Source organism: Peromyscus maniculatus, chromosome 13 (assembly GCF_049852395.1).
Source record: "Peromyscus maniculatus bairdii isolate BWxNUB_F1_BW_parent chromosome 13, HU_Pman_BW_mat_3.1, whole genome shotgun sequence".
In the NCBI taxonomy this organism is placed as follows: domain Eukaryota; kingdom Metazoa; phylum Chordata; class Mammalia; order Rodentia; family Cricetidae; genus Peromyscus; species Peromyscus maniculatus.
In genome coordinates, this window is record NC_134864.1 from 50,683,768 (window position 1) to 50,701,230 (window position 17,463).

The 17,463-nt window shown below is 40.6% G+C and overlaps 1 protein-coding gene across 4 annotated transcripts in view; it reads right to left on the reverse strand.

The window, feature by feature from the left end:
- The window catches only part of Adam23 (ADAM metallopeptidase domain 23), a 154,381-nt gene that overhangs the window by 44,671 nt on the left and 92,247 nt on the right, over nucleotides 1-17,463 (reverse strand). For all 4 annotated transcript variants that reach the window (XM_015993907.3, XM_042260240.2, XM_076550257.1 and 1 more), the window contains exons 9-15: nucleotides 16,074-16,139; nucleotides 9,651-9,722; nucleotides 7,199-7,362; nucleotides 6,334-6,418; nucleotides 5,207-5,297; nucleotides 3,067-3,115; nucleotides 941-1,040 (exon numbers count right to left, since the gene is read on the reverse strand). In XM_015993907.3, coding sequence (XP_015849393.2) covers nucleotides 941-1,040; nucleotides 3,067-3,115; nucleotides 5,207-5,297; nucleotides 6,334-6,418; nucleotides 7,199-7,362; nucleotides 9,651-9,722; nucleotides 16,074-16,139 — 627 coding nt within the window. The remainder of the gene's footprint in view (nucleotides 1-940; nucleotides 1,041-3,066; nucleotides 3,116-5,206; nucleotides 5,298-6,333; nucleotides 6,419-7,198; nucleotides 7,363-9,650; nucleotides 9,723-16,073; nucleotides 16,140-17,463) is intronic.

A 17,463-nucleotide genomic window follows, 5' to 3' on the forward strand; every position in this document is an offset into this window, starting at 1 on the left:
TGATGACTGGCCATGTTCAATGTCAAGGGGACTGAAGCACATCCTATAATCAAACCATTTCATGCTTCCACAGCAAGACATAAATATTTACATCATGAGGACTGAATGAAGACTTTCAAAATTTAGGCAATTTTCTGTCAAATGTGTTTTCTGAAAACACCTAAAAACTTCTTCTGGAAATGTGTAGGGTTTTTTTTTTTTGTTGTTGTTGTTTTTCTTAATTTGTGGCTACAGAGCTGCAATATTGTTTATACATACTCCTGTGAAATGCCAGTGACTGCCTGGGCTGCCAGGGGAAGGGGACTATGTGGCAGAATTACTTATGGTACTTAGAGAATCTGTAAGTGTTAGACCAAAACCATTTTTGCGGGGGGTGGGGGGGGTAGGGGTGGGGGGGTGGGGGGGCTTGGCTGATATCAGTAATGCCTCCTTTCTGGGATCAGATCACTGTAGAAAGTGAAGGAGTTGGGGCTGGAGGTAGACGAGGCTCTCAGGAGGAGAGGAAAATTAAGCATCCAGAAAGAATGTCAGAGTTAAATGAGATTGTTGACAAAGAATGGATTCAAGAGAGTCCTTATCATTATAATTCCCCATCCCTTAGCAAAAAGGTGAAAACCCTAACATAAACATTGGGGGGAATTTTTGCATTTTGGGGGGCTTGTGGAGTCTGCAAGCAAGCACTGGACACAGATCCCCAATTTGATCTTTCACTCAGTCTTCAGCATTCAGAGACTTCCTATAGCGGAACATCTTTCCATGGTGGTTATAGTGGTTCCTACCTGTAATTCTAGCATTTGGGAGGCTGAGGAAGGGAGATTGCTTGTGACAATATATTAAACTGTGAGACAAAAGACCCTCTTTCTGAGAGAAATCTCTGATGTTTGGCACATTCTTACTGTTGAGCTTTGGAAAAAATAATTTTACTTTCTAAATTGCTAACCTTTGTTGGCCTGTTGAAAAGACAGGATCCGCCTCCTCTCTGTAAGAAGTCTCTGTATTCTGCAATGCTGCACTTGGAGAACTTTCGAGAATGGGATACCCTTAAGAAACAAAGAATCAAGGATGCAAACAATTTAACAAGAGCAATCATAAGAGAAGAAAATTAAGAACCACTGAATGCTCACTCTGGACATAGATGAATCTACACAAATATTGACAAGATGTATGGACCCAAATGGCTATGTTTATGGGGTGGAGTATGTAAAAGAAAGAAAAGGAAGAACCATCACAGAACCAGGGGCTTGCTTACTCCCTGGCTATCAACTCTCCTGAAATCTGTCTTGAAACACAGATCTGTCTTGAAATACAACTTGAAAGGAAATACAACCAAAGAACCTTAAATCAAAGATAGGTTTTAAAGTTTGATAATTTTTATTTATGATGTCTCAATAAAGACAGTTTTTTTTTTTATCCTGTTCTGAATAAAAGGGGTTCATCAACCTACTAGACCTTATTATTTTTTTTTTTGAAGAGGGAGTCAGGAGAGTCAATTTATTAAAGACAATGTTACTCAGGCTTCAACAATCCAAATTTTAAGTAAATGAATAAACCCTGAAGTATGTGCTGGATCATACATGCATATGTTATCAGTGTGTATGCCCACAGCAAAAAAGAATTAAGGCATGCTCCCATGAGCAATGGTTCTTTATTCTTCATTTCAAATACAATTATTGAGCAATATTCATGATTTAGCATGAATAAAAAATGAACCTCTCTGTAATTTATTCAATCAAATTAAGACCCCTATGTCAGCACACAGGGGAATAGCACGCATGCGTCAAGGTTAAGCTAAATCATACACGATGCTTCCTCGGGAATATCTGCAGTAGTGCCCAGGAGGAGAGGCCGTTCTAGGATATGATACAATAGTTTATGTATTCTGATACAGGAGGGTACTTGTGGGGTTAAAACTCACTTTTTATTGACGGTGATGTCTTACAAGGAATATATCAAATATATGTTTGAGAAAACATACATTAACTTCAAATAGTCTATTACGTCTTGTAAGCATTCAATCCAAAACTCATTTAGAAACCGACAGTTTAAGAGACAATAATATTGTCCTATGAAAGCAACATTACAAGCGGTACTGTTCTCTATGGCAGCTACAAACCCTGTGTTGTTATTATTACACAGGACTCAACTATGGAGCACAAGTCACGTGGCTGGGGAAGGGCAAGCCTCTCAAGACCAGACTGCATTTCTAGGAGTACATTCCGAAGTCGTGGGCAAGAGCGGCCAACTGCACATGCCTTCTCCTCTCCAGGGTCTGGTGGGAGGAGGCAGGGGCCCTGGAAAAGGAGGCGGTAACCAGTGCAGAATAAAGGTAGGACAAGAAACTGGAGCACACAGGTGTCTGGCCTGGACAAAGACAGTAAGAGACACCTCTCCCTCCGACTCCCAGTGGGCCACCTCTTAGGAGGCTGGGTGTCAGTGGCCTGCATAGTGCGGGACTCCTGTGCCAGCAGCCTGGTTCCAGGGCTCAGTACACTGATGCTGTGGAACAGCTGGTCTGGTTACCTAAGTGCCCACCAAGTAAAGACGGGGGAATTAATGTTGATGGTCCACCACTTGACAACTCTCTTGTTTAGGCATTACAACTCCAAATTAAAAGGAAAAAAAAAAAAAAGCTCTGTTGACTTTATAAAGAGTATACTATAAATTTATTACCATAAACATGTATTTATGAGTTCCTAAAAATGTAAATGGATGACTGAATTGATTTTCACTGACTGCCTCGGATAGACCATCTGCTTTTTACTCTAAGTATATTAAAAGATTAATGCCTCCCCTAAATGCAGAAGCTTTTAGTCATGTGACTCCTGTAAGGGTTAATAAATAGAAGTGGCTAATACATTTCGCATTTCTCCCCAACCTTAAATTAAAAATTAAAATATAAAGTGAATTAGCACTGTCAGTTTTAAAATACCAGACAATTAATTACTGAATTCATTCTAAGTGCCTAGCCTAAAAGACCAGTACCTGAGAGACTCTGCCTCTAATTATTATATATGCAGCAATTTTTACAACAGGCATACATCAAATGCGAGTGTGATGCAAACTCACCCTGTTTCTTCCATGATGCAGCCGCCCCAGGATTCTATGCACTCACATTCTAGCCCAATGAAACAATAAGAGCAGCGGAGGGAGGGCAGGGAAACAAAGTCACAGTTTCAGTTTGTACCAGCTCCTGCAAAAATTCCTCAATACCACTTTACATCAAAGACACACAGTGTCAAGACTCCTCTACTTTAAATCAATGGTTCCTTCTGCCTGGAGTATATAGGTTGCTTCCTAAGAAAAGAACTTGGGCCCCTCTTCGTTTTTTGTATTTCAGACATGTCAATTAGAGTCATAAAACCCAATGTGTATACAGTTAGAAGTATGACAGGCTAGAAACAAAAAGCTGAATTCTAGTCTACCACTAGGGAACAGGGTAGCCACTCAGCTTTTTTTTCTTTTCTCTTTCTCCCTTTCTCCCTTTCTCCCTTTCTCCCTTTCTTCCTTTCTTCCTTTCTTCCTTTCTTCCTTTCTTCCTTTCTTCCTTCCTTCCCTCCCTCCCTCCCTCCCTCCCTCCCTCCCTCTCTCTCTCTCTCTCTCTCTCTCTCTCTCTCTCTCTCTCTCTCTCTCTTTCTCTTTCTCTCTGTGTGTGGGGGTCTGCTTCTAAAATGGAAGCAGTGCCTCTCTGCCTATTTCCTACAGTGGCTCTAGGGTTGACCCAGATGGCATCCCTGGATGAGCTATAAGAATACAACACAATGTCACCAAAGTCCTTCAGACACAGGGCAGTTAAAGAAAGGAATTCAATTTGCTGGAGTCACTGCCGGGATCAGCCAGAGACTTGGAGAACAGCCATCCTGTGCTGCTACACCATCCAACCCATTACCATCTCTCAGCTGACCCCAGTACTGGCCTCCAGGATTTTCAATTATTGAACCTAGTGATTCTCCTTCCTGATTCTGAGCTACCTGGGCCAGGTCCTGAAACTAAGGTGGAGCAGCCACTTCCATGAGAGAGTAAATGCTCTGAGCAAGTTTATAGAGATTTGCAAAATGTGCGGGTGCCATCATGGCTGTGTGCTTGGTCATTAACGTACCCATAAAGGGAATCAAGCCTGCGGACACAAGATGCTATTCCACTCCCCCACAGTGCTCCATATTAATCACACACAGGACAGCATGCGAGATAATGCATTTTTCTTTTCTTCTCCGGGAAGGTCTCAGTGGGAAAAGAGATTTTTTTTTTCCTCCTAGCTCTCACGATTATAATAAGAGGACGAGGACTTCAGCTTATTTTCTCATTAAATGAACAATGCTGCTCTCTTCCTCCAAGGTTCTATTGTGATGTTGTGCCTTCTACCACGAAAATAAATGTATCAAAATTATATTTGAGTACCATGCTAGCACAAAGGGGACTATAATTCAGATTGGACTTCATCCTGCTTTTAAAAGAAATGAGGTACGGACTTTCGTCTGATTTTTAAAAGAAATTAGATAAATCCATGAGCTTCTACATCTCCGGTGGTCCCTTAGTCCTCGGTCCACTGGATAAGTTGATTCTTTCCTTCCTTCTCCACGAAAACATTGATCAAACGGAGTGACATCAACAGTCACTTGTCTTACTTTGCTGCATGGGTCAGGGGTCATGGATGAACTCCCTCTTGGACCTACCTCTGCACCAGGACCATTTTGTCTCGCTCCTACCCATCCCAAGCTTAATAGGCCAGTGGCAGGCTTTCCCAGGAAGGGAAAGCAGGGGGGCTCACCTGTCTGGATGTGACTGTGTGGGTAAGGGTCATGAGCACTTAAATATGAGATCCTTGTCTGCTGGAGACCTCAGCTCCTTCCCATGCCACTGTGTCTTTGATGAGCTTTCCCTGGAGCTGGAGCTGGCACGTTGTGTCTATGCTCAAATGGTTAGGACGCTGAGGAGTGTATCAATCACCACCACCCCATCTTGTCTTCATAGTCTCAATGCAAGAACGAACTGACCAGGCATGAGCTTATGGATTTTGAAAGAGAAATGTCTCCCACCTAAATAGCCTACTAATTATCTCAAGCTGCTCAAGACTTTTTTCTTTTTAAAGGAATGAGATAACACTCTAATTAAACTACAGTGACTTTGGAATCAAACATTCTCAATGACTGGACATGCATTACACAGACAGAATAATACGTGAACTCAATTAACAAGTCAGTGTACATACTTGGCTTCCTACTGGAAGGCTCCCACTGGATTCCAAGGTTCTGAGCCAGGCTCTGTGATAGTACTTGTGCCACTGCCATTGGAAGACCATACTGGTTTTCAGAGTGGAAAGTGCGTGGGGAAACATTTGAGAGAGTGCACAGACACAGTGGTTATTCCTTAATTGTTATCGCTATCATTTCACGTCCATAGTAGAGCTTGACATCAGCTAAAGATGGCATACGCTCTTGAATCATCCTTTCTCAAGCACTGAGCCCAAAGCACTGAGAGAAGGAAGTTTCCACATGGAAACAGAAAATCCAAGTCACCCAGGCTGTGCTCCAACTCAATGTGTGAGCTAAGGATAGACTCCACATCATGCAAATCCGCCCAGAAAGGCTTCCCACTGAACAAGTGGGACCACCTGGTAAAAAGCATATTCTCCAGTGTTGGCCAGGGTTCTGATACAGCTGGTTAAGCTTTGAGGTGCTTTTTTCAACTAAGAATGTTCATAATAAAAGTGCCCAAACAATGATTCTATGAAAACATTTGCTTCCATTCATACCGAACTTAAGGAGAAAATGTAAAAATGAAAATGTACATAGAGAGACAAGCCATAATCTGTAAACTTTTGATTTAAATGAGTTAGTTTTAATATATGCAGGAAAGCACTAAAAACTTTTTAAAACAAGTCATAGGAAAAAGATTGATAAGTTTATAAAAAAAACTTAGCATCTCAGCTACATAGGCCAATTTTCAGGAAATGTCTACACTTGGCGAAACTACCGTGGCGATATCCAAAGCTATCATTAGGAACTTAACGAAGGACTTTGGGCTCTGTTTACTGATCTGTCACTCATGCTACAACCTCAGTGTCACCACTGAAAAATGCACTGTTATACACTGAGCCTTAAAGAACACGATCAGTTGTAACGACAGAATTCTAGTTAAAGAAAGCATGAACCGGCTGGTGGGGGCATACGCTTTTAATCCCAGCACTTAGGAGGCAGAGGCAGGCGGATCTCTGTGCGTCTGAGGCCAGCCACGTCTACAAAGCGAGTTCCAGGACAGCCAAGACTGTTACACAGAGCAACCCTATCTCGGAAAACCAAACCAAAACAAAAAAAAAAAAAAAAACATGAAATTTACCTCATTTACACCAACCCCTCTGATGCGAGAGCACACACCTCCAAAGTAACTGAGGCTGCTTCTCTTATAATGGAATGTCACACGCCTTAGAGAAACAAAGCACAGTTAGGAAACACCACAGAAACGTTCCCAAAACATAGGTATTCTCCCACACCTTGCAGCCTGAAAACCACCCTCAACTGGAAACACAAAACCGTGTTTAAATAGATTTCAGTCTACGCCGTTATGAACACATCGGCTCTTTCCACTAGAGAGCAGCTTATGGCTAATTGTCACAAATTGATCAAGGCTGAGAAAGAAGAGAGAGTAGAAGCAAAAGGTAAGGAAGGAAGGTGTTTGTTTGGCTTGAGGGCAGGACGGGACCACGGAGGCATGTGTGAACACGGCTTTGTCGTGAGAAGGAAAGAGGAAGAGTGGAACGAAGCATAGCCCTCTTCCTGCCGTGACAGACACACAACCGTATTCATTTTCTAGACTTCCTACCGCGAGGTGTGGTCACGTGACTGCGCTCTCGCAAACTGGGTGCCACAGATGCACACAGGCTCGGGAAACAAAAGGAGTTCCCTCTTGCCCTTCTCCCAGCCTGGCAGCCCTGCTGCCTGCAATGAAGGCAACAGTGCCAGAAGCATCTTGGACTGTGATTTGACCTTCCGGATAGAAGCCCTGGATGCTCCGACAGGAGAGCTGGTTGGCCAGAGAACCACAGCACCCCAGCCCTGGAATTCTACCTCTCTGAACAGAGAAAGGGTTCAACAGCAACTTTATAGACGTCACTGCTCCCTGATCTGTAACCTAATTGATACCATAAGGAGATAAAGATAAGTGCCGAGCCGGAACTGCCGTAACAGCCGGAAATAGCACATACGAGATGAGGTGGACCGCGTCGGCATGCTGCTTGATACGCTGCCGGTACTTGGAGAATTCATACAGCATCTGCACAGGGTTGATGGTGATGTCAATCTGATCCTTCTCGGTCCAGGTCTCTACGGCCACCAGGACAACCCTGGTGTTGAGTTGTTCCTTGTAAATCTGAGGGTACAGAACAGGACAGGTGCAGGAGGAAAACACTGGGTCAAACATGCACAATCAGTGAGTGAGTCAGTGGAAAGGAGGAAGGGGGAGGTGAGAGAACATGGGGGTCAGCATTAGCTAGTCATACAACGTCTGCTTTTTCCTTTCTCTTTTCCAAGCACCAAAACCAAGGAGAAAAAAATCACACAATTCAGTATTCTCAACTCTCCTCAAGATTACTTCCGCGCCCCCACCTCAGCATCTTCAGTTGCCTGGCATCTTATGAGAGGGATGCCGGGATGACAAGATTCTCAAGCCAGGACCTGCTCTGACAACGGGGTTCAGCAAAATAACCTTTCCAAACCCCACAGGAGGCAACAAGCCAGAGCCTGACACAGTGACTCTAAGCGCAATATAACCTGCAGGTTTAGGACAGTTCATCAAACGGTACAGCTGCCTTGCCACACAACATAATAACTCTCAGAGTGAATCACGGATCTGAGGCCAAGAGAGGGTGTGTGTGTTGGGGGGGGTGGGGGGGAGACAGATTTACATCGCCAACCTCACCCTCACTGTGGAATGGCATCGCTAACACACAGCATGCTGCTATTCTTCTGTTCTCTCCACTTTGGACCAAATACATAACTTACAGAATTAAGCAACTTCCATGAGAGCTGCCATGTTGTCATACTTTTAAACTAAGAAAACAGATGAACGGTCTTAAAAGGCACCAAATGATGGAATTATCATCAAGTTGACGCTTATAATGGCTTTACACAAAGACGAGTTAAGTGTAACATATTTTTTGCAATGAACGATCAGCTCCAGAACTTTATAAATATAACACAAACTAAAAAATTAAATTTTGCAAAGTAGGAGTCTAGTCAATCATGCAAAAATGACTAACGCTGAGAGATGCTGCCTAATAAATAGCTTTTGCATGGGAAAAGATGTGTTTAAGATTCTCTTTTCCATATCCATCTATGGCTTTCCTCTGAGCAGATTGACAAGAGCTGAAATTAAAGAAAAGTAATAAGGCAGATGTAAACTGGCTCTCAGGGGCTCAACCTTAATTTTATATTACATATTCTATGCACATCAACTCATATTACAATTTTGTCAGCTGTGCCTATGAGGCACATAACATATGCTAGGTGCACAAAATATGTTATGAATATTTACATGATGGGTGGTTTGGGGCTGTTTAAAAGGCAGATCCTCAGAGTGAGTAGCATTTAGATGCTTGGCAATTTATAAAAATGATTTTTTTCCACAGTTAAGAGGGTCCATACAATAAATACAAGATAAAAATATATTTAGCCTAACAAAGTAGCACTTCACAGAAGAATACATAAATTAATTTATGTGAGTCAAATTGAATTATTTATTGGAACATAATGTATGAAATTCAGCTCTGTGGGGTTACTACCTAAGGCAGGAAAGAAGAAGAAAATCTAAACGGTCATTCTTTGGAACTTAGGAAGTGACGGGGAGAGGGGGTGCGAGGGGAAGCAAGTCAATAGTGAAGATATTTAAGGTCAGACCCCCCCTTTGAAGGAAGTAGACATTTCATTGCTTCAAATTATCTTATGTGGCAATGACACCCAATTCTATCACCTAGAATGCTAGAAATCGAGTCTGAAACATTCCACCATGGGAGAACTAAGATAATAAATACATTGCCTTGAAATTTTCATCTATCTAAATTCTCTAAACACATGCTGCCTCAATCCATTAGGACTTCTCGACTTACGCAAAATATTTAGGAAAAGCTCAAGTAGTTATTAATAAAGTCTCATTTGCGGAGGATAATTTCCAGCCTTAAATTCTTCTCCCGTTGCTCTTTATCCCCCATGGACTCTGCTAATAACAGAGGCAATACTATACAATTACTGTGGGTTAATAAAAATTTCTTACTGTTTAAGGAGGTGGCAATGCCAGCTTCTCTTGATTTGCTCATTAGATACCATACACATGTATCGAATTATCACACTGCACCCCACAGATACATAGAATTAAAATGATAATTAATGAAAGTCAATAAGCTTAAGAGAAAGAAACAATGCTAAAGCGTCTTGGGGATTCTGAGAATTCTAAAGGCCAGAATACTTTTTTTTTTTTTTTTTACAAAGCTCACCATCCAACACTTTCTTCACCAGGATATGAATATGTATGGATACGTATGTGAATAAATTTTTTGCTTCATCCGAGAAATAGCTAACGTAATCCGTGAATAGAGAGAAAGAGACATAAACCATGCTTTTTGGATCAATGAAAAGAAGTTTCAAGAAAACCAGGTTACTTACAGAATCCACAAGGTTGACCACAGACTTGGCGAAGTTGTTGGTATGTGCCTGCGAAGAACGGTGCTTCTTATACTGGAGGAGAAAAGAAAACCAGTCACTGTCAAATCCTAATTGACACTAAGTGTCAATTTTTCATATAAGCAGAAAGCTCTGAGAGATTCTAGAAACGTGGATCAAAAGGTCAGAAATTGGTTTGTGCCACACTGGAGATAGTGTTGTTTGTTTGTTTGTTTGTTTGTTTGTTCTTCTTTCCCTACAACCCAAACCCGGGCAGCAAAACTGTAAAACACTCAAGATGTGCCAGGGCCTGAAAGAGCCTACAGAAATACGCATGGAAACTCTGTCCCTAGAAGTCAACTTTTAATTGAGTCTTAACAGCTACCTATTCAGTGCTTTTGCTTTCATAAAAAAATGAATCTTCACCATTTACAAAGATCTTAATCCAAAACCTGGTCTCAAGTGGACAACTTCCTCACTTTTAACTCAAGGTTGTGCACAGGTCAAGACCATTTCTTTTCAGGTAGCCCTTCAGGTACTGTCCATGACAGGAAGTATTTGTCTCGCATTTAGTAAATTCCTCCTGAGGATGCCACTTCTAGAGCAAACCTTTATTCAGGTTGATCAAAGCCAGAGAGGAGCCAAAAAGTCAGAGGAAGTATGCCAAGCAATAATGGCTCTTTATAATTATTTAAAACTTAGCAAAAATCATTCTGTATGTCAATATGTGGGCCTGGCATAGTGACGCACGCCTATCATCCCAGCCCTTGGGAGACTGAGGTAGGAAGATCTCTTGAGCCAAAGAGTTTAAGAACTGCCTGTACAGTATAACAAGGTCCTGTCTCAAGAATAGAGCAAAGCATCTCCGGGCATTCGTCTGGGTTTAGGGGAGGTTTTGTTTTGGTTGTAGTACAGGAGTACAGCCCAAGACTTCATAGTCTACCCCTGTACAGCAAATGTTCTACCATTGTACTCTGCGTCCCCACTAAAGGGCTGTGTTTTTATCAAGGAGTTGGACACTATATTCAACATACGTTGAAGAGGAGAACATTCAAAAGCTCAAGTCAACTGCTCCATGAGGCTACTGTTATTTTTACACCCACAAGGAAAAAAACCGAAAACATGGTTTAAACTAATGATTCTTTTGTACCACATACATCTTTGAAATTTGTCTTCAATTATATTTATTAATTTTATTATTAATAATAAATTATCAGTTATTAATATACAATTTATTGTATCTTCCAGAAAGATTAATAATGCTTAATACATAATAAAAATCTTAATTTTTTCCTCCTCACCTCTGAATACCATGACCGTATGAATTTGGGAACTGTTCCTAATACATGAATTTCAAGAGACATATTGGGACCAGTCCAGGAACTCTGAGCTGTGATTTAGCGGCATCAAATGTGAGCTGCCTATTCAGTATCAAAGCAAAGATGCCGAGTTCCCAGTTAGGTCCCCGAGTATGGAACTCAGAAGTCTAGAGCGCTCAAAGAGGGCTCAGAGATCTTAAGTCGTGATCCTATTTTAAAGACTTGAAACTGGAAGCTGTCAGTCAGGAAGAGAGCATGCAACCCAGCCCTGAGCCAACTCAAGAGGCTGGAGATGGGGAGGAGGCACAGGCCTCATCGGAGGGGTCAGCTATTCAGTCGATAGAACAAACAGCAGAGAGAGAATTCCTGTCTTGGAAACCAGAAGAAAAGAAAGCTGAGAGAGAGAGAGAGAGAGAGAGAGAGAGAGAGAGAGAGAGAGAGAGAGAGAGAGAGAGAGAGAGAGAGAGAAAGGGAGGATGGAAGGAAAGAAAGAAAAGAAAAGAAAAAAAAGAAAAGAAAAGAAAAGAAAAGAGAGAAAGAAAGAAAGAAAGAAAGAAAGAAAGAAAGAAAGAAAGAAAGAAAGAAAGAAAGAAAGAAAGAAAGAAAGAAAGAAAGAAAGAAAGAAAGAAAAAAGAAAGAAAAGGTATCTGTACTGTTGCTGGGGAGAGGGAAGGAGGGACAGAACACGAGGGCTGGGGGACCACTTGATGACAGCGTACTCGCTGCGTTCCCAGCCCCGCGGAGAAAATAATACCAGTTTCTTCAACTTGAAATCCCATTTCCTAGACACCTAGGATCCACGAAAAACTGGTTTTTTTTCCTCCTACAATAAATATTTATCCCTTACAGCTCTATGAAGTGAGATTTATTATCCTCAAATAACTTATCTGGGATCGTGGAGCTGAAAACGAAATTTGTCTTATTTTGGGCTGGAAGATGAGATTAACTTGTTCAGTTAATAATTCTTACGAAAGAGTTATAAACTATCGTTTATTATATAGTCCCAACAAGTCAGGATTACTGATGAAAATTTGTAATTGGTTCGGTGCATAAAAAAAAAAAATACAGTGGTTTTTAAATAAAGAAAACCAAATGAGGTTTTAATTGAAAAAAATCTTTGCGTCATCACTGATTTGCACTTATTGGTTCATAGGTAATAATGCGGCAGTAACGGAAGTGAAACACTTGCTTTGCATGTGCTTTAAAATTATTTCAACCAATTTTTTATTAGGCAGTTTTTAATATTTAGTTTTAGCTTAAGCAACTCAAAGAAATGTTTGCAGACTGTTATCAAGCTATAATTGCCCACAAATTAGGTTCTGCCAGCTAGGTACCAAGATGCTTTCTACAAATTTGAGAGATTTTTTTTTTCTTTCTTTCTAATTGAAAGCCACTGATAATTGGGCTGCCTGTTCAAAATACGATAGGTGCGATTTTTCAGGCAGCCAATATTAGAGAGGGGAGCTTTAATGCAAATGTAGGCAAAACGTTTCCATTTCCTGCATGAATGAGAACTAATTTGGCAAATAAAGAAAAATGTGCGAGCTCCATTTATGATAAAACTTACCTTCACGTTTTCTGATCACTGAAAAACCATTTCCATTTAAACCGGCAAATTGGCCTTCACTTCCTGAATAAATGAGCCCCTTAAGAAATGTGCCCTTTTGAAAACAATTAAAGCTGAACCTTATTTTCAACCCAAAGGTAAGAATTATAAAATCCCGCTGGCTCGTACAGTACAAACACAACGAGATGGTGCTTCTCTGTGGGCCGATTACGCTGAAGCCCGGCACAAATCTCCAGGCCTAGGAAACTGACTTATTCACTTATCCTGGCTCACCCTGGCTTGCGGCGCAGGAGTGCGGTGCTCTGCTTTCTACTTAGCTATTGCATTTTTGCAGTAATTATATTTTAAAACTTCATTTGATGGAAGGATTACCTCAAATGGGTTTTTTTTTCCCCCTCAACTCTTATGAGGGCTCTTAAAAATGAATATTCATTTGGGACGGTAATAGGACAGAATGCAACCTGGTCTCAAGCAAAGAGAATGTTTAGTGTTATTAGTCCAAAATAGTAATTCTTTAAGTGGTAAAAACTCTCAGTTTGTTTCGTTCGATCTCAGGCATTATCACCATTCAAAAATCAAGGTTTGTTTGGTTTTTTTTTGTTTTGTTTTGTTTTCGTTTTTAAAATACATTCCTCTCAAATTTATCATTAAAAATATCATGCCCAGTTTTCATCCAATATAAATTTTTGTAATGCATGAAAACCCACATTTTGTTGATTTAAAAGCTTGGATTTCTTTTTTAATTAAAAGACGTGGGCTGGTTGAGATGGCTCAGTGGGTAAGAGCGCTGGCTTGGCAAGCCTGAGAACACTTCAAGCCTCTGAATCCTCGTTTTTAAAAGAGAGCCAGAATTGATGGCAGGCATCTGTAATTCCAGCACCCCCGTGGTGAAGCGGAGAGCGGAGCCGGAACTGCCAGCTAGCCTGGAGCACAGCCCCGCCGCCGCCGAAGCAAAAGGTAGAAGAAAAACACACCGTGCATGCCTACCGCCACGCATACCGTGATACACGCACATACAAACTGATAAATAAATGTTCAAAATAAATTAAAAGATAGGATGTCCCAAATAAGATGATGATTTTTTTTTTATCACAAAATACATGGTACAAGCAGATCAAGTTTTCTCTGCAGAAAATAGTATTTTTGAGAAAGGAGCTATTGCGTTATATGTACAATAGGGGACACTGTGGCACTCTTCTGAGCTCTCTCCCTGGCTTGCTCTTGCTCTCTCCCTGGCTCGCTCTTGCTCTCTCTCTTTCTCTCTCTCTCTCTCTGTCTGTCTCTCTCTCTCACACACACACACACTAATAATAATAGCGAAGAATATAAACCTTTAAAGAACTGATGTTCTCAACTACCCATTTGGGAGGAATTCACATGCACTTTGCATGTTCAGCAGTGGGGTATACATCGTAATTGTTGTATCTATATCTTACGAGATTTGTATAATGGATGTTAGGGAAAGCTCGGGCGTCTAAGGACATAATTTCACAGCATGCCACAACCATCAGGTTTGAAAAGTAGTTGGGAAAAATCTCAATCAGCAAAAGTGGTTCAGATGGCGACGGCCTCACCATCAACCTTCAGAAACTCAGATTTAAGCCTTTCTTAGACCAAGTCCCCACCTGAACATTTGGTTTTCCTTACCAGGAAAGATTTTAAGCTATATGCAATTCTAGCAAATTTTCCTTCTTACTGGTATATCTCAAGAAATTTATTTAAAGACTGACAGAAAATTAAGTCTGTCTACAAAAATAAAAAAATCCACGGGGAAAAATATTTTCAACACAACTGAACTTGTGTTGTTGAATTATTGGTAATTAATTTAAACATCTATTAAAGTAAAAGACTCAAAAATTTAAATGTACAATAATCCTTTTGTGATGTACAGTTTCAAGGGTTTCTCTGAGGAGACCCTGTTGAATAGAATTTCATGTGGTCAATCTGGTACAAAAATACAACTTTATCATGTAGTTCACTAACTTTGGTTTTCTTAAAACAAAACAAGGATTTAATGAAGCATCAATTTTTATCCCAGTATTTTGTAAGATTTTAAAAAATATTTTTGAGAAAGGACTGACTTTTCAGTATTTTTTTTTTGAAGTTCTCATCTTCATGAAGTCTTTCAAAAATACAGCTCCACTTCCATAAAATCAACTAAAATCAATTAACGAGCAACTCTCGGAACAAAACTGCCTAACAATAGCAAAATGGTCGCCGGCCTAATGAGTTTGGAGGTCGAGGCAAGGGTGAGGCCAGACACAAAAGGCTCCCGAGGATCACTCAGTCACACCCTTTCCTGGCTTCAGTGACCGGTCTCACTTCACTAGCCTGAAATCAGCCACCAGGGGAACAGCTAAACGCTGGAGATGAGCCGATGTTTAAAAGGAGTCTCTGAAAATTGACCAGTACACGGGTAGCACTGGGCACAGGAGCACGCAGCCCAGGCCACAAGATGCTCGGATCCTGGCAACAGAAATGGCTGAGCGGAGAAGGGTTGTGAGAGGCTTGAATGGAGAGGGATGGCTTCTGTCCATGTTTCTCTTCAGTGTTCCTGGAGTGCGACATGTATTACTTCCACAGGTATAACACCAGGTTATGTATACTGTCCATGTTTAGTACACTACAGCACTGATTTAAAATGGTCTCTTTAGATAGACCTTTCATGTGTTTGTTTATTTGGTTGCTCGTTGCTAGGGATGGAACCCAGAGCCTCATGAACACACACACACACACACACACACACACACACTTTCCATGCCTTTGTTCTGTGTATATATATATACATAGTTTTATATGTATACATATACATATATATAAACTAATGGAATATTGTATATACATACACATAAAATAATAGACTAAAATAATGAATCAGTGACCAAACACACAGATGTGAAAAGTAGACAGTAAGAATTTTAAACATGGACAAGTGAAAAATATCATATTGGTAAATCTACCCATTATAATCTCTATTTAAAAGACAAATTTGGAGCTGTAAAATTAGTTACTGTCTCTTTCTCATCTAGAAACACAGTGCTCAGAATCACCAAGTGATTGTGTCTAACTATCGGTACTTCATTAAGCTACAAACAATAGTTAACATGAAAGGCGTTTCTTGTTTAACAAGCTATTGGCATGTGTGGTGGTCTGAATGAGAACGGCCCCCATAGGCTCATCTATTTGAATGATTGGTCCCTAGTTGGAGGAACCGTTTTGGGAAGGATTAGGAAGTGCGGGCTTGTTGGAGGAGATGTGTCACTGGAGGTCGGCTTTGATGTTTTAAAAGCCAATGCCAGCCCCCCGGCCCCCCCCCCCCGTGCCCCCACCTCCTGCTTGTTGATCAAATGTAAGCTCTCAGCTACTGTTCCAGCACCATGCCCACCCGTCACACTACCCTCGGGGACGATCATGGACTCACCCTCTGAAACGATAAGCAAGTCCCCAATTAAATGCTTTCTTTCATAAGTTGCCTTGGTCGTGGTGATTCTTCATGGCAATCAAACAGTCACTAAGACACCATCGATTCTGTATTCTTACCGTCTTGTGATCATTAACGATCATAAGCTCCAAATACTTCATTTCTTCAAACACACCACGTGATGGCTAAAGGAAAAAGAAATGCATGGTCAGAACAGTGATTGACATAAAGCATCTCTATTTCTCAGTCAAGTGACAGGTAAGCCTTGAACTTCAGGACTCTTCCTTGCCTATACTATAAACACCCAAAGAGAAGCCTGGTGAGGCAATTGTTCATACGTGACTATAAAGTGTTGATGAACAAGCTGGAGAGACAGCTCAGCAGGTAAGAGCACTGGCTGCACTTCCAGGGGACCCAGGTTCAATTCCCAGCACCCAATATGGCAGCTCACATCTGTCTGTAACTCCAGTTCTAAGAGATCTGATACTGTCTTCCGGCCTCCTTTGGTACTTACTACATGCATGTGATGCATAGACATATATGGAGCCTAAACATTCATGCATATAAAATAAAAATTTAAAAAAAGTGTTGATGAACAAACAAGAATTTAGAAAAAAACAACTTCACTATCTCTGCTCACCAAAATGGGAAATAGGTCATGTTGTTTCTGTGTGGGTTTTTACTCTGTAAAATTAGAGGAAATGCACAGCAGAGTAGCTAAAAAATAAGTAAATTTCCCTTTTTATGGCATTAGACGATAAAATATTCATATTTACTTAAAATGTCAAAGGAAATGTACATCATTTCATGAGAACATTGGACATCTCTGAAATAGGAGTCAGAGTGGTCAACAAGAATTAACTGATTGGAATAGAAGTCTAGGAACAGTGTGCCAATTTCCAGCTACTAACAGGAAAAAAGGCTGACGGTAACAATTTAGGAATAAAGACTATTGAACTCCTCATTCACATTTATTTCTTTTTATAATTGAAAAATTAATAATGACGGTTCTTTTTCTTTGTGTACACAATAACAGAACAGTCTGGACAGACTGGGGTAGAAGAAAAGCTGTGTAAGCCAAGTGCATCTTCAAGAATAAGCAAAGGGTTCTAAATAAGTGAGCGAAAAAATTGTATTCGTGATCACCATCATACCAATATACACTATGCAAGAAGATGATTCAAACTTGAACTAACTGGTAGATCACTGGGGGGTCGAATTAATTTAACACAAAAAAAATACACTCAACTAAGTATTATCTAAAATGTGTAATTTGTGCTATAATTACTCATTAAGTTATCTAGTGAATTACTATGTAACCTATAAGCTGTAGAATTAATTCTTGGTTACATGGCATTCACCATGTAATTACTAAACAGTCCCAATCACTGCAGCCTTCTAATCTACTACAAAAAGACTATGAACACATTTAGTTACAACCTCCCTACGTAGTTATCAGTGCACAGAAGACATACCACAGTTACCAGACTTATGTAGCCACTGCCTATC